The sequence below is a fragment of the Eumetopias jubatus genome, unplaced genomic scaffold (assembly GCF_037043125.1).
Source record: "Eumetopias jubatus isolate StellerSeaLion01/CBP00866 unplaced genomic scaffold, mEumJub1_p1.0 scaffold_5, whole genome shotgun sequence".
Lineage (NCBI taxonomy): Eukaryota > Metazoa > Chordata > Mammalia > Carnivora > Otariidae > Eumetopias > Eumetopias jubatus.
Genome location: NW_028274811.1, coordinates 34,428,148 through 34,443,924, shown reverse-complemented (window position 1 = coordinate 34,443,924; position 15,777 = coordinate 34,428,148). Strand labels below are relative to the sequence as shown.

The following is a 15,777-nucleotide window of genomic DNA, read 5'->3' as shown; positions in this document are numbered from 1 at the left end:
AATCAAACCGAAATGATGTGCTTGTGGAGGTGGCCTTTAGGCTGGGAGGATTGGGAAGGCCTCTGTGAAGAGTTAAAGAAGCCAGGCATGTGGAGTGCTGGGAGAAGGCGCACTCCAGAAGAAGAGGGAAAGCCACAGGCATGAAGCCTCTGCAGTGGGAAGAGACTTGGCCTCTTGGGGAAACAGAAAGGAGGCTGGAGTGGCTGAAGCACAGTGAGTGGGGAGCCAGAGAAGAGTATGGGCTGAAGGGGGAAAGACTGGCAGGGGCCAATAATGCACAGCCTTATAGGCCATGCTAGGGTGTTTGGATTTTATTCTGAAGCAATCGAGAAGTTTGAAGGGAGAGAGTGATGAGATCTTATTTACTTTTTTTAAAAAAACAAAAAAATCTTTAAAAAAAAAGGGGGGGGGCGCCTGGGTGGCAGTCGTTAAGCATCTGCCTTCAGCTTGGGTCATGATCTCAGGGTCCTAGGATCGAGTCCCGCATCGGGCTCCCTGCTCAGCCAAGAGTCTGCTTCTCCCTCTGCCTGCTCTTGCGCTCTCACTTGCTCCCTCTCTCCCTCTCAAATGAATAAAAAAAAAAAAAATCTTAAAAAAACATCAATCACTCTGGCTGTTTTGTGAGCACTGGGTTATGGGGGGAAGAGTGAGAGACCAGATATTAGACAGGGGACTGATACTGGGGCTTGGACTAGGTTTGTGGTTTTGGAAATTGAAGGAAGGTGATTAATATGAGACCTTTTAGAAATAGAACCTACAGGACTTGCTGATGGACAGAATGCGGGGTAGGAGAAAGGGCACAATGACTCTGGGTTTCAGACTTTCCTAACTGGATGGAGAGAGGTGCCATTTGGTATATTGTCTGGGGAAGATATCTGGGGAAGGATCAGGTAGATGGAGCGGTTTTAAAAGTTTGAGGTACCTGTTAGATCTACAAGTGGGTGTCAATGGGCCGTTGGAAAGGTGAATCTGTAGTTTGGGGCCACAGATAACTGCTTTTCTCCAAGTAAGGGGTGTGGACCAAGGATAGGTGAGGGAGATGAAGAAAGGGTGTGGGGATCCTCAGAAAGCAGTGATAGGGCTGGGGCACAGAGCCCGAAAGGCAGACCCTAATGGTGACAGGGGCTTCCTGGGACGCAAGGCCCTGCTCCCATCTCCCCACTTACATCCACTCACTAGTATCATTTAGTTTCCATTGGCCCATGACACACCTGTCTTCCTCTGGGACTGGTTTCCTCCTGGCTCCGGGTAATCTCAGCACCACTCACTGGCTTTTCCAGTTCTGTGGGAATTTGGGAAAGGTCTGAGACCAGCCCTGTTTCCCTTGTCAGAAGCATCTTTGCTCAGGCATCCAGTGACAAATTGGTCACAAATTGAGTTCCTCCTCGCCAAGCGTCACCCTTCGCGCTGGAGGGAGGACCGGACGACCAGAGATCTGCATATGTAAATGAGTGATTAGTAGTAATTACGGGCTGAGTCAGTGGCTCCACTAGAAATAGAACCCAGGCGTCTTGACTCAGAAACTTGGGGTTCCCCTACCGCGCAGCGGACGCCGCGTCCACTCGGCAGTCGGGACCCTTTCCGGGATATTCGCAGCACCAACAGGAGTTTCTTTGGCTTCTCAGCGGCACCTTAGCGCTTCGCAGCCCTGCGCGTAGCCGGACCAGGCGTGGGCGGGACGGGGGCGGAACCGGGCCCGGTCCGGGGCGGGGCTTTGGCGTGGGCGGGGCTTTCTCGAGTTCCGGAGTCGAGTGGCTTCCCTTGGCCGGAGTGGAGATGCAGCCGCCGCCCCGAAAAGTGAGCTTGGCCTGGGAATGGGGACTCCTGGTGGGCTGGGGGAATGGTGGGAGTTGAGGGGGGCATCGGACCCGCAGTGAGGGGCGAGGAGTTGTAAGGGTTCAGGGCCTAACCCTGAAATAACCCAGGAAACACCCCAGTCCCTCCCCGGTCCCGCCCCCTCACCGCTCCCTGCGCGGAGTGTTTTTCAGGTCCCGGCGCCAAGGGTCTTCAACCTCTTCTAACCCTCACAGGTGAAGCCGTCCCAGGAGGTGAAGCTTCGCTTCCTGGAGCAGCTGAGCATCCTTCAGACCCGGCAGCAGAGGGAGGCGGATCTGCTGGAGGACATCAGGTAGCTTCTGATCCCCGCCACATACCCCCCCCTTCGCTGTTGCGCGCCCCGCCTCTCCTCGAACAGACGTTGGTGGGAGCCGGACCGGAGAGGGGAAAGCAGGGGGTGAAGAGTTCTCCAACCTGCCCATTCTCGGCCCTCACTGTCGGCCTGTCTCTCCAGATACCAGATAGGACTTAATCCTTCCTCCTAACCCAACACACAGAAACACACAGGGACCCTCTCTCAAACCCTTTGACTCCACACCACTCGCTCCGCCCCACAATCAAGCTTGGGGCAGAATCTCCCCTCCCTCTTCCAGACCTGTTGGAAGGCCGGAATGTATCCAGCCCCCGTCCGTCCTCACCTCCAAGCCCAGAGACGGTTCTCCAGGGGTGGGGAGGATCCTGCCGAGGCTCTGAACAATGAGGTGAGGTTGTTCTGGGTTGCGGCTGCCTGAGGTGATCTCAAGGACTCTCTCTTCAGTCTCGTTCCATCCTCGTGTACTCACACTTTAGGCCTGGCTCCCTTCTTCTTCCTGCCCAGGCTGAGGAGAGGATTGAGGGTGGGAGAACAGGTCTAGACAGTGACACCACCCTTCCCCTCTAATCTTCACAGGTCCTACAGCAAGCAGAGGGCAGCCATTGAACGGGAATATGGACAGGTATGGAACTCCTTTTTCTGGACTTTCCCTTTTGTTGTAGCCTCCTTTACACATAGCATTGTCTCTCTGCACATACTCCTCTTCTGGTCCAGAGCAATGGCCTAGAATTAGGCAGATTGGTGTCAGATCTCTCGTGCTACTTGTTGACTGTGTGACCTTGGACAAGGTGCTTGGCCTTTCTTGGCCTCAATTTCTTTCTCTGTAGAATGGAATAATAATCATACCTTCATGGAGGGTTGTTGTAAGGATGGAATAGGTTAATGCATGTAAATCACTTAGCAAAGTGAGTGGTACATAATACGCATCTGGTGAATGGCATTATTATACTCTGATTTCATATTCTCCCAGTTGGTGGGAGTCTTTGAAAGGTAACTGAGTCTGTGATGGCTTTCCCACCAGGCACTCCAGAAACTGGCTGGGCCATTCCTGAAGAGGGAAGGTCACCGGAGTGGGGAGATGGACAGCAGGTGGGTCCCATCGAGGGGGGAGTTCAGGGGGCCTAGAAGGGATGAGGAGCTCAACCTCAGGAACCTATGGGAGTGAAGGGCTAATGAGGGGGGAGGGCATGTGAGCTGCAGGTAGAGCTGACACAGCAGTCGGAGAGGAGCTGACCCAGCAAGGACACTGTGGGTGCAGGCGGAGGGCGTGAGTGATCCTTGTGGCTGAGCTAATGCACTGATCGATTGATAGGCTCCCAGACAAGGGGGATGGGAAAGCACTCTGTCTCCTATGGTGTTCGGTTTGGTGGTGGTGGTGGGGGCTCTCATGAAGCTTTGGAGTGCTCTCCTCCTCAACACAGACCTTCTCTGGGGAGAGGCAGGATGGTGTTTGGTGCCTGGCGCTGCCTGCTGGATGCCACCGTGGCTGGGGGCCAAGCCCGGCTTCAGGCATCCGACCGATACCGTGACCTGGCAGGGGGCACAGGGCGGAGTGCCAAGGAGCAGGTGCTCAGGAAGGTATGGCTCAGTGGATGGGCTGAAGGAAGGGCTGGCATGGGGTTGGAAGTGGTCTGGGTCAGGACTCTGTATGTCCATGCCCCTAGGGAGCAGAGAACCTCCAGAGGGCGCAAGCTGAGGTGCTGCAGTCTATCCGGGAGCTGAGCCGAAGTCGGAAGCTGTATGGCCAGCGAGAACGTGTGTGGGCCTTGGCACAGGAGAAGGCGGCTGATGTCCAGGCTAGGTGGGTTCATGGGGAGTTGGGAAACCTGGCTGGGGAAAGGGAGCCAAGGCACCACAGCTGGGCCTGACCTTGACTCTTCTCCCTTTCCTGCACAGACTGAACCGAAGTGACCACGGGCTCTTTCACACTCGGACCAGTCTCCAGAAACTCAGCACCAAGGTTTGGGGGGATGTGGACATGAGTGGAGGTGGGAAAGAGGTGGGCAGAGTAGTCTAGTGGTTTGGAACCCAGGGGCATAAATCTGAGAGACTGGGATGAATCCAGGCTCCCCTACGTCCTTGGTGTGTGCCCTTGGTTAACTTGATCTCTCAGAGTTTCGTGTTCTTCATCTGGAATGTGGAAATGGTACATTTATTTTTTATTCCTTTACTATGCATTTATTGTCATCTGGAATGTGGAAATGGTACATTTATTTTTTATTCCTTTACTATGCATTTATTGAGGAGTCTGTGGAGTTCCTGCCTTCAGAGTCTGGTGAGGGGCAGACAGATAGTAAGTAAAGAAACAATCAGATTAAGTGATAACAAAACAAGGTGCTACGGTAAAGGGTAACAGGATGTAATAGAGAGAAAGGCTGTCTGAACACATGGCCTGAATATCAAGAAGGAGCCAGCCATGCAAAGATCTAGGGGAAGAACATTCCACGGAGAGGAAATGGTGAGGGCAGAGGTTCCGAGGTGGGAAGAGCTTGTGGGCTCGAGGACCGAAAGAAGGCCAGTGTGGCTGGAGCACTCTGAGCAAGGGGACAGGCACTGTGAAAAGAGGTCAGAGAGGTTGCAGGGGCCAGCTCTTGTTGCACCTGGCAAGCCACAGTAAGGAGCAGTGGGGAGTTTATTTTAAATAGACACAGATGCCACTCGAGCATTTTGAGCAGGAGTTGTTGAGTATGCAAAATTTTTAGTCTAGTGCCAGGCGCATAGTAAGCACTCAATAATGTGAGAATCCATTCTGGATCTGGATTGGCCTTGGAAGGACCCTGTGGTTCCAGGGCTCCCTGTTGACACCTGTTTTCTCCTCCTAGCTGTCTGCCCAGTCAGCCCAGTACTCCCAGCAGCTGAGAGCAGCCCGCAATGAGTACCTGCTCAACTTGGTGGCCACCAATGCCCACCTTGACCACTACTACCAGGAGGAATTGCCAGCCCTGCTCAAGGCCAGTCCCAGCCCAGATACCCCTGCTTCTCCTGCCTTTGCCTTGTGGGAGAGCCTCTCCTTGTTTCCTACCACTGTCAGGCTGGGTGGTGCTAGGGACCCAGCCTGCTTTGAGTAGGTAGAAGTTACATCCTTTGGTTCTGTTTTGGGTTCTGCTTCTAGCTGGCTGCATGACATTGTACAGGACACTTAGCCCCTCTGAACACTTAGTTGCCTCATTAGGGACAACTTCTGCTCTATCTAATTTATAGGACTAGTGGGGCTCAGGGGAGAGAATGGATGTGAAAATGCTTTTTAAACTGTTAAGGTCTATGCATACGTGAGGGCCTATTATTAGAAGCAGTTAACTGTCTCATTCCTTCCCTCAATCCAATTCCTCATGCCTATCACCCATCTAAACCTGGGCAGAGAGCCTACTTTGCAGTAGAGGCTGGGGGAAGGGTGGTATCATTATCTTGGGGTTCTCTCCAGGCCCTGGTCAGTGAGCTGTTGGAACACTTGAGGGACCCCCTGACCTTGCTAAGCCGCACTGAGCTGGAAGCTGCAGAGATGGCCCTGGAGCATGCCCGCCGTGGAGGGCAGGCAACCTCCCAGGTGAGGGCTGTGCCCTATAAGAGCTCCCCAGAGATTCTCTTCAGCCTGCTCTTTCAGTACAGACCACCCACTGCATATCTGCCCCTTTTATTCTCACCCGTCCTTCTTCTTCCAAGAGGGGCTGGGGACAGGTTTGGAGTGGTAACCAGTGAGCAACTACTTCGACCTTTTCCAACCCCCAGGTAAGCTGGGAGCAGGATCTGAAGCTCTTTCTTCAGGAGCCTGGAGTATTTTCTCCCACACCACCTCAGGAGTTTCAGCCTGCAGGGGCTGATCAGGTGAGACTTCTCTGTTCATTGGAACCAAACTACATGTCGAGGGGACTGTGGTTTAGGCCTTCTCCCTCATCATCCTTGTTCTGGTTAATGGCTGTTCAGCTGTGGAGAAGGGGTTTCAGAACTCTAGTTCACCTCCCCCCGACCAGGACCCAAACAAACTTTATTCCACTTCTCTGGCCCTTCACTACATCATCCTCTTCTTTCTCCCTCAACCCAGATCCCATTTTGGGGACTTGCTGTGTGTCCACAGGAATGCACACCTGTGCCCTCACCTCTTTGTGCCTGTCCCTGGAGGTTAGGATGGAGCGAAGGAAAAAGGAAGGGACTGCAGAGCGGGGGCAACAGCAGGCCCTGCTCTGAGCATCTGTGTACATTGTTCATTGAGGTGTGTGCCCTGGAGCTGGAGGAGGGCGCAGGAGGCGTGGCAGGGGACTGTGGCCTGGAGAAAGAGGTTCAGCGCTGGACGAGCCGAGCTGCCCGAGACTACAAGATCCAGAACCATGGGCATCGGGTGAGGTGGGGGGTGCAGGTGTTGTGGGTGGGCGGGAAGAGCTGAGAGCTGAGGACCCTGGAGCCAGTGGGGGATATCATAGGGCTGCAGGCAGGAAGGGAAGGAAAGGTATTTTAGGCCAAGAATGTAGCACAGTAGTTAAGAGCACAGCTTTTGGAGCTAGACCCACCTGGGTTCAGATCCTGCTCTGTTCTTTCCTCGTTATGTAACCCCGAGTAAGGGAGTGACTTAACCTCTCTGGACGTCGGTTTCCTTATCATTAAAGTGGGGCCAATAATAGTATCCACTGCATGAGGAAGATTAAGTGACTTAATGCATGTGAAGCAAGTAGCGAAGTGCCAGGTCCATAGTCAGTTGTCCTGCAGAGGATTTCTACCCACCCCTGTTCTCTGCCTTTGCAACCAGGTGCTGCAGCGGCTGGAGCAGAGGCGACAGCAGGCTCCAGAGCGGGAGGCTCCAGGTATAGATCAGCGGCTACAGGAAGTGAGGGAGAGCATCCGGCGGGCACAGGTGAGGCATAGCCCTGTGCCTGGGACCCCTGAGATCCCACCTCCTCATGCAACACCCTCCTCCTCTCTATCTGCCTGGTGGGGAGCAGGGAGGCAGGAGGTAGAAGGTGGACATGTTTGGGGTGGTTCCCCTCACCGCCCAGAGGGCGGGCCCGTCCATAGCCTTGATTGATTTCTCTTCCCCATGGCAGGTGAGCCAGGTGAAGGGGGCTGCCCGGCTGGCCCTGCTACAAGGAGCTGGCCTCGATGTGCAGCGCTGGCTGAAGCCCGCCATGACCCAGGCCCAGGATGAGGTGGAGCAGGAGCGACGGCTCAGTGAGGCCCGGCTGTCCCAGAGGGACCTCTCTCCCACGGTGAGTGCCCTTTGCTCCCTACCCCTGTACACCCAGGACGGTAAAGGGTAGATCTCCCCAGAGGAGGGCAGACCCTATAAAATGGGGATCCCAATGGTACCAAAGTCGAAGAGGTTGTTGTGAGGCTGGAATGAAATATGTATATTTTTTTGCATAGTTTGTAACACAGAGTGTTCTCAGTGAACTTTTATCATGAATGTAGGATGACGATTATGAATTAAAGTTCCAAATATGGATTCTACGTGGTTCAAGTGCCGACCACTCCACTTACTATTAGCTGTGTGATCTTGCAAAGTGGCTTGACCTTTCTGAGCCTCGGTTTTCTCATAAGTAAAATGAGGTGGGGGCACCTGGGTCGCTCAGTCGGTCAGCATCTGACTCTTGGTTTTGACTCAGGTCATGATCTCAGGGTCGTGCAATCAAGCCCCACATCAGGGTCCATGCTCAGCACAGAGTCTGCTTGTTTCTCTTTCTCCAGTGTGTGCACACATGGATGTGCGTGCTGTTGCTCTCAATTAAATAAAATCTTTTTAAAACATTTTTAAAAAATAGGTAAAACAAGGTGATACACTTATGTAAAATTTCACTGGGTTATTGTGAAGATTAAATGAGGTGCTATACATAAGATGTTTAGCGTCGTACCTGGCACAGAGTAAGCACTCAGTACTGTAATTCTGTGATTGTTGTTGGTGTTACCCTGCTCTGTGGTGATTTTGCTTGTGATATATGTTGGACAGATGGGTGGTACCACCCTTGGGGAGTGATCTATCGGTGTTCTTTAAGGGTAGAATGGAGGCGTGGGAGATAAAATGGGTACTTGAGAGTGGGCCCCCCCAATCATGTCTGTTCTCTATCCCCTCCAGGCTGAGGATGCTGAGCTCTCTGACTTTGAGGAATGTGAGGAGACAGGGGAGCTCTTTGAGGAGCCTGCCCCAGCAGCCTTGGCCACTAGGCCCCTCCCCTGCCCTGCACATGTGGTGTTCAGCTATCAGGTATCAGGTGGGCATTGGGGGTGGGGACCTCAGAGAAGTGGGGATGGGCAACAGCCATGTCCTGAATCCTTCCTTGTGGGGCCCAGGCAGGGCATGAGGATGAGCTGACTATCACAGAGGGCGAGTGGCTGGAGGTCATAGAAGAGGGAGATGCTGATGAATGGGTCAAGGTGGGTATGGACCTTAGATTCTGACCTTGGTGGTGGGCAGGGGGCATGGCAATGGGAAGGACTTCTCTGTGGCTTGCAAGGACCCAGACAGACAAAGCTAGAAGCCCAAGGAGGAGGGCTAGGGCCACGGGCTGCTGAGGCAAGTCTGCTATCTATTCACATTGCTGGGTGAACAGGCTCAAAACCAGCACGGCGAGGCAGGCTTTGTCCCTGAACGGTATCTCAACTTCCCGGACCTCTCCTTCCCTGAGAGTGGCCACGACAGCGACAATCCCTCAGGGGCAGAGCCCACAGGTAAGAATGGGAAATTCTGGGTCAGGGGACCTTGAGTAGTTGTGGCCCTGAGGTGTCATGGCCCCGGGGCACTACTGCCCATCAACTCCCCTCACCACCTCTCCTGGTCTTCTGCAGCCTTCCTGGCCCGTGCCCTATACAGCTACACAGGACAGAGTGCAGAGGAGCTGAGCTTCCCCGAGGGGGCGCTTATCCGCCTGCTGCCCCGGGCCCAGGATGGAGTGGATGATGGCTTCTGGAGGGGAGAATTCGGGGGCCATGTGGGGGTTTTCCCCTCCCTGCTAGTGGAGGAGCTGCTTGGCCCCCCAGGACCCCCTGAACTCTCAGACCCTGAACAGGTGAGGCTTCCTTCTCCCTGGGTCCCCAGGCACCTCTAGGTTGAGCCTTCCACTCCAGTGAGGCCCCATATTCATCTTAATGCCCCCTTCCTTCTCCCAGTTTACCTCCTATATTGGCTTGGACCTCCCAATCTCCTTTGGCTGGGCAGAGAAGAGGGAAACTCAGGCAGTCTTCATAAGAGTGTGGTGGTCCTACTTTAGTGCTAGATAGATCTGAGTTCAGATTCGTATTGCATTGCCTTGGGCAGTGATATAATCTTGCGCTTGTTTCTTTACATGTAAAACAGGGGTAATAATACCAACTTCAGCAGCCCAACTGTCATGACTAGAGATATGGAGGTAAAGCCCTTAGCACAGTGACCCACAGGAGGTCCTTTAATATAATGGTACCTACCGTTACAGCAGGAAGAGCCTAGGAGAGGGAGTCAGGAGAGCTGGGTTCTAGTTGGGACTCTACCACTAAAAGACTCCATGCTTTTCAATAGATGGCTTAACCTGAGCCTCACCTCTGTGAGAAATCATAAAAATCCCTACCTCATGGGATGCTGGTGAGGAATGAGTTAATGAGTGTATGTGAAGTGCTAACAGAATGTCTGGGACATAGTGTCAGTACATGTTGGCTATTGAAGTGTGTATCAGCTAAAGCCCCCACCTGGATAGAAGCATCTGGCCGCTCTCCAAATCAAGGAGCGATGGGACAGGAATTGAAGGCAAGATGAGAGGAAAAGGTGGCGAAACCTTCCCACGTGCCAGGAATAACTCCATGTGCCCATCGTTCCCAGATGCTGCCATCCCCTTCTCCTCCTAGTTTCTCACCTCCTGTGCCCACCTCTGCCTTGGATGGAGCCCCTGCACCTGTGCTGCCTGTGGGTGAGTAGAGGGCCCTGGGGGCCCTGGGGGGCGGGAAGAGACGAGAAGGAGGAGAAAGGTTGCCCTTGGCTCCTCTGCCTGCCCTCAGGAACCTCCTCCATCAGGCTCCCAGAAGCATGATGGTGAGAAGAGCTTGGGCTTTGGAGGGGAGGCAAGTGCGTTGTTGAGACTTTGCCTGTGACTTCTCAAGTGTGTGGTTTAGGGCAGATGTTTAACCTGCCTGGGCCTTTATAGAGTGAGGAGAAAGGTCCCTACCTCACTGAGTTGTGAAAGTTAGAAAGATGGGCCTAGCTTTGTGCCTGGCACATAGTACACATGCCCCCAGTAACTGTTTTCCCATGAAGATTATTTTACAAATCAGCCAGCTTTTCCCACTACGCCTCCTCTGCCTTCCATGTTCTTGAATCCTGCCAGCACCTTCGTTTGTGTCATCATTTTCCTTCTTGGAATGCCCGCCTTTTCTAAAACCTTCTGGTACTTCCACTTTCTTCGTGAAGCCTCCTTCCCTGATTCCAGAGGTCCCTGTGAGCATTTTCTGCAGCCCCTGCTCCGGCACCTATAGTTCACTTGGAATGATTGAGCACTCAGTCATTCATTGTGTTTGTTGGTTTTTCACTCTCAGGTTGCTGACAGCCATTGGGAGTGGGGGTGCTGTGAGTCCATCTCCCCCTCTCAGCAAGGTGCCAAGTAAGAGTGGAGGATGGATGGATTGATGGATTTTATGGCTCTAAGATTAGGGACTCTTCATTAATTCATCAAATATTTACAGAGTTCCACTGTCCTAAGTGCAGGAGATGCAGCAATGAACGAAACAAAGCCTGAAGACTGACTTGTGGTTCTTGTTTGCAGACCAAGACCTGGACTGCCCTGGACCCCTGGACATGATGGTACCTCGACTCAGGCCGGTAAGTGTCCCTCCCTTGGAGGAGATGGTGTCATTCCAACTTGTCCTGTTTTGTCTGCGGGGCTGAGGGAATGGACAGGGATATCCCCAAGGGAGGGTACTGGAGTACTGACTCTGTGTTCTCTACAGATGCGTCCACCGCCTCCCCCACCAGCTAAAGCCCCGGATCCTGGCCACCCGGATTCTCTCACCTGAAGCCAGGAGGATTGCTGTCCCCCCAGTGATGCTGCTGTCCCTATTCCTATGATGTCAGAGACCACCCCCTCAATGATCTGGAGTGACACAGCCAAAAGCTGCAGTCTCCCCCATTTCCACTCTCACCTCCAGGGGTAGAAACTTTCCTTCTCCCCATTTCTGGGGCTGGAAGTCACTCCTTTTCCCCCATCATACTTCTGCTATCTCTAGGGCTGGAACTACCCCTCTTTCTTCTGCCACTATCCCCTCTGTAGGGTGGTGAAATATTCTGCTATCTCTGGGGCTGGAACCCATCTTCCAAAGTCTTGAGTGGCTCCAGCCCATCTGTGTCTCCACCCTAGCTCTGTGACCCACCCCACTGGGTCTGTGACCCATGGCCACTGGGGTTGGGGGCTGGGACAAGGGCAGGCCTGTCAAAAGGAGCTGGAGCCAGTATGCAAAACAGCTGTAATGGTCTGAGCGGATTTATTGACAGTGAATAAAGGGCACTAAGCCCAAGCCAGGGCCTGGGCCTCTTGTGCCAAGAGGGCAGGGGGCCTAAGGTGCTATTGCTTTAGGGGCCCACCGAGGGCGGGGGCCTGCTCCCAGCTGCCACGCTCTAGCAAATGGAGCAAGGTGATGGGGAAGGGGTCAGGCAGCCTGTTGGCAGGCAGGGGAAGTGAAAGAGACTGAGGGATGGAGGTGGGGAGATTTCTCCCGCGGTCCCCCAGCCTGAAACCATGCAACTCCAGATGGAAGTAGAGCTGGTTCCTCAGCTGGGGGGCAGTGCTGTCCAGTGGAAAGAAGCGCCTTCATGCCCACCCACCCCCTGGCCCTGCCAGCTCGTAGTCCCAACAGCACAATGAAGAAGGAGCCTTGGAGGAGAGGAAGGGTAACAGTGTTGGTTCCTATTCAGGATGTGTCTCAGCTTTTCCCTGGGGGCTGCAGGACCTTCCCTGTCTCCTGGAGCACATGCCCACTCCCCACCACTAAACCAAAGACTTTGTAGCAAAGGCCATCCCTGGGAGTACAGCGAGCTAATGGGCTTAGGTGGTGTACTTAGGGGGTGGGAGTGTAGGGGGTGGGAGAATGAGATTATCTGATTTGGGGCCCAAGCAGACTCACCTCACACACCCCCTGCTCCCCGTGGTGGGGACACCTGTGAGAGAGAAGTGGTCAACAATGGGAGACCAGGACGTGGGTCATAAGAGTGCCATCTCCCCCACCCCCAGGGTAGGAGGCAATAAGAGCTGAGCCCACCGTAGCCCTGACCATGCCTTCATACCTGGTGATCTGAGGTGTCCAGTTTGCTTGGCTGTCCAGTTCCCTCTCGACTGGCCAGTCCTGGGCTTGGGCCCTTCCCTCCAGCCCCTAGCATGGGCTCTGCAGAGGCTCTAGGGTTCCCCTCAAGTGCACAAGGGACTAGGCTGCCATCCCTGAGTCCTCCATTCTGTACTGGGGGACTGGCGAGGCCCAGGGGCTGTGGCCTCTCAGGGGGCACACTCTCAATGGCAGGTATCCCTGCCCTGGGCCCCCCCCCAGACCCCTGACTACCCCCTGTGTCCTGCCCTCCACCAGACCCCCAGCTCCTGTCCGTGGGAGAGCCATCACGATGCTCATGTAGTCCATAGCGCTTCTCAATGTGTGTCACCCGGAACCTGGGAAGGGAGGGAACACTGGGGCTTACGACCACAACTTAGAGACTGCTTGGCTTCCCCTCAACCAGGAACATCCTGGGTTTCATGGCCACTTAGCCTCTGGCCTGGGGGGACGGGGGGAGACTTCCCCAGACTATGGGGCACATTGTACAGCCTGACTTCTGCTGTAGCTCACAGTCTAGGAGAAGAGAGCTGGGGCCCACCTTTGGAGTCAGGCACCTGATCACTGGGGCTCCCACCTCAAACTCCCTCTTTCTGGGGCTTTCTATCCCCACCTGCCCACAGAGAACACGGTGGTCTCTCCAGGCCGGGGGCGGCTCTTTCCTTCCTTCGAGCGTCCCTGGCGAACAAGTGGGGGCCTCTTGTTGCGGCTGCAGTGGATGCAAGGGGCTGCAGAGCCCAGATGCACTGTGTGATGATGGGAAGGGGCTCCATCTTGCAGGCTGGAGGTAACATCCACGCTGGACAATAGGGAAGAAGGGAGCAGGAGTGACATTACCATTTCCTTTCCTTTTCCATTTGCTCCTGTTCTTTCAGCTTCTTAAACCCCCAGATGCCCCACTTTCCCCAGGCCCCAGCATTCTTGTATTTATCTAATAAACACAGTATTGAGATTTTAGTCGTCATGTGTTCTTTTTCCCAGGGTTGTTTGCCAAAAAGAGGGCAATGTTTAACCCAAAGGAATGGCACAAGGATAAACGTCAGGCTTGATGATATCCAGATGGGAAGTATGGTTTGAAGGACTCAGATTTCTATAAAACTTCTTTCTTCATATAGGCTAGCCAGCTTTGCCTCCCCCCTGCCCCCAGACATGCGAGGACATTGGGAAAGGATTGTGCTGGAGGAGAGGGTACTCTCCAAGGCAAGCTAAGTCATGCTGGCCCTTGTTTCCAGCTCACCTGGACAGCTGCACTGTCCCTTCTCCTTCACTGTCCCCCAGCATCTCCTTCAAGGCCTCAGCATTGGCTGAGGGGAGAAGGAAAAGAGGGAGTCAGTGGAGGTGGAGGTCAGGGCAAGAGAAAGTTGAGCGGGGGCAGGGTGGGGGGGTGGGGAGAGCAAAGGGCCAGTCTACACCCACCTTCATTTTGGATGATGCAGCGAACAATCCTCTCTACGGTGTCCTCGTTCATGTCATCGTCCTCAGCTGAAGGATGAGAGGTTGGCAAGGAAGCAGGAAATGAGTCAGCTTTGGGTGGACATTACCTGGTGGCTTCTGTGGCTTACTGCTCAAGACCTATCCCTTTGTCTATTTGCCATCATGCTGGATGTTAGCATTTAGGGGTCAGGGCAGAAAAAATGGGAAAGTTAGTGGGAGCCCAAGACTACCAACAGTGGGCCCTTCCCACCCATGCTGTCTTTCCTAGGCTTGCTTTCAGGGTGGGGTCATCCCACTTGACTCAAGAAAGCGTCATTAAGCCTCCTGAAGGCTTGGTCAGGATTTGGCTTCTTGGCCAGGAAGGCAGAAAGAGGTGTGGGGTGAAGGGTATGGGAGAAAGGTGACTGAGCCAGGTTCTAGGCTCCTCACTCACGGGGCTGGAGCTGGGCATCGTCAGGCTCTGAGCCCCTCGACGTGCGGCAGCGGTAGCCCTTCTTCTTGAGCACGTGGCAGATCATGAAGCCTACGAGGCCCATGAGGAAGAAGACCAGCACAAGCAGGAAGAGCATGTATAGCCCATGTTGGGGCGGCTCCAGGTCTGGCTGTGGTTCCGACATGAGGCCCTGGGGGGCGAGCGCGGGCCAGGGAGCCTCCTGGGGTTAGGGGGCTGCAGCTAGGGACTGGGGGAGGGATAGGAATTCGGTCCTCAGGACCCGAAACCGACGAGCCTCTGAGGTCCGGCCCCACCCCCTACCCAACCAAGGAGCTGTCCGTGCCAAGGGTGCTGGTCCGGGGCAGGGGTGCCAGACGGCGGCTGCGCAAGCCCTCTTCCACGACCCTGATCCTGCTTCCCCGACGCCCAGAGTGTTCCCCTTTCCAGCTTGTCCTGCGCTTCCGTCCCTCCCAAGGACACTGCAGAGCGAGATGGGACGGAATTCTCAGGCGGCCGGCTCAAGAATCGCGCCTGAGTCAGCGTCCGCACCTCCTCCGCGCCGGCCTGAGCCAGGCCTCTGCAACCCCCTCCCCTGCCTGTATGCCCGCACAACACCACCCCTTTCGGTTCCTCCCATCCTCACCACCTGGCCCACTCGGTACCGGTGGTTTGGTTCTGGCTCCGGCTCCGGCTCAGGTTCCGGCTCCAGGGACGTCCTAGTCCGGCTCAGGGCCCCCGACGCCCTCCCGGCGCTCATCCCTTGCTTCCTCCCCCTCCCCCCTTCGCCGCCTCACCGGCTCCGGGCTCCGGCTGCAGATACCGGTGCCGCGGCAGGCAGGGGGAGGGAAGGATGAAGAGGGATGCCGGCTTAGTTGGGAGCGGCGGCTGGCTCCGTACAACTCTGGCTGTGGGAAGGGGAAGGAGATGGGGTGGGGGGCGCTGCCGCAGACGCCCTAGGTTCCCAAATGCCTTCGCCAGTCGCCAGCCCGGGACCAGGGGGCGGAGCGCAGGTGTGCAGGGCGGAGAGCGAGAGCCTTGCGCGCTTGTGAGCGCAAGTGTGGGGCGCGCGTGACTGCGCCGCCCCCCCCTCGGCCCCCCCGGGGGAGTGTGCGGCGCCGAGTCTGGGTCCGGGTGGGGAGGACAGGCAGTCAGAACAAAGTGCTCTCCACTGGTCTATCCCGCATGCTTGGCGCGGCTCCTGCCCTCAAGTGCTTCGGTCCGGTGGATAGCCAGGAACCTTCCCAGCAGGCCAGGGGAAGCTGGCTTTCCGCACCCGAGAGGGACGGCGTGGCGGTTCTCTGGAGTCTCCTAGACTGGTGACAACGCCTGCACCCCATTTGGGGCAGCTGCCTGGACGAGATATCTCGGATTCCCGAGGATTTGACCCCCGCCCGGAAAGGAATGACCCTCGCATCCTAGGACCATACTACCCGTCCTCCGCAGAGCCCAGAAGCTGAAGCTCGGGAACCCAGAAGGGCGAAGCCAAGCGAGGGGCGGAACTCCG

The 15,777-nt window shown here is 55.2% G+C and overlaps 2 protein-coding genes across 4 annotated transcripts; one reads left to right on the top strand and one right to left on the bottom strand.

Moving 5' to 3' along the window:
* The first annotated feature begins 1,741 nt into the window (after positions 1-1,741).
* On the top strand, positions 1,742-13,363 carry FCHSD1 (FCH and double SH3 domains 1). 2 transcript variants are annotated; one of them, XM_028092927.2, is made up of 20 exons: positions 1,742-1,797; positions 2,031-2,128; positions 2,726-2,771; positions 3,171-3,238; positions 3,592-3,727; positions 3,814-3,950; positions 4,046-4,109; positions 4,972-5,100; positions 5,571-5,693; positions 5,876-5,971; positions 6,357-6,482; positions 6,888-6,992; positions 7,183-7,344; positions 8,208-8,336; positions 8,423-8,506; positions 8,683-8,800; positions 8,918-9,138; positions 9,921-10,008; positions 10,858-10,913; positions 11,042-13,363. In XM_028092927.2, the coding sequence occupies exons 1-20, from the start codon at positions 1,777-1,779 to the stop codon at positions 11,105-11,107; spliced, it is 2,073 nt and encodes a 690-aa protein (XP_027948728.1). In that variant the 5' UTR covers positions 1,742-1,776; the 3' UTR covers positions 11,108-13,363. The 2 variants fall into 2 exon arrangements, with proteins under 2 accessions (XP_027948728.1, XP_027948727.1); XM_028092926.2 differs by having other exon boundaries at positions 3,571-3,727.
* On the bottom strand, positions 11,556-15,752 carry RELL2 (RELT like 2). 2 transcript variants are annotated; one of them, XM_088023294.1, is made up of 9 exons: positions 14,936-15,752; positions 14,595-14,752; positions 14,274-14,363; positions 13,823-13,888; positions 13,644-13,710; positions 13,020-13,205; positions 12,372-12,744; positions 12,212-12,245; positions 11,556-11,961 (listed from the first exon to the last, which is right to left on the bottom strand). In XM_088023294.1, the coding sequence occupies exons 1-8, from the start codon at positions 15,028-15,030 to the stop codon at positions 12,213-12,215; spliced, it is 1,068 nt and encodes a 355-aa protein (XP_087879420.1). In that variant the 5' UTR covers positions 15,031-15,752; the 3' UTR covers positions 11,556-11,961; position 12,212. The 2 variants fall into 2 exon arrangements, with proteins under 2 accessions (XP_087879420.1, XP_087879419.1); XM_088023293.1 differs by lacking the exon at positions 14,595-14,752 and having other exon boundaries at positions 14,274-14,520; positions 14,936-14,990.
* Positions 15,753-15,777: the final 25 nt, after the last annotated feature.

Excerpts from the sequence above, each read along its gene's own strand:
- RELL2 (XM_088023294.1), bottom strand. The coding sequence starts at position 15,030 with ATGAGCGCCGGGAGGGCGTCGGGGGCCCTGAGCCGGACTAGGACGTCC. Across the intron at positions 13,889-14,273 it reads CGATGCCCAGCTCCAGCCCC|CTGAGGACGATGACATGAAC; the intron begins GTGAGTGAGGAG and ends CTCATCCTTCAG. Across the intron at positions 12,745-13,019 it reads ACCGTGTTCTCTGTGGGCAG|GTTCCGGGTGACACACATTG; the intron begins GTGGGGATAGAA and ends CTCCCTTCCCAG.
- FCHSD1 (XM_028092926.2), top strand. The coding sequence starts at position 1,777 with ATGCAGCCGCCGCCCCGAAAA. Across the intron at positions 4,110-4,971 it reads TCCAGAAACTCAGCACCAAG|CTGTCTGCCCAGTCAGCCCA; the intron begins GTTTGGGGGGAT and ends TTCTCCTCCTAG. Across the intron at positions 5,972-6,356 it reads AGCCTGCAGGGGCTGATCAG|GTGTGTGCCCTGGAGCTGGA; the intron begins GTGAGACTTCTC and ends TTGTTCATTGAG.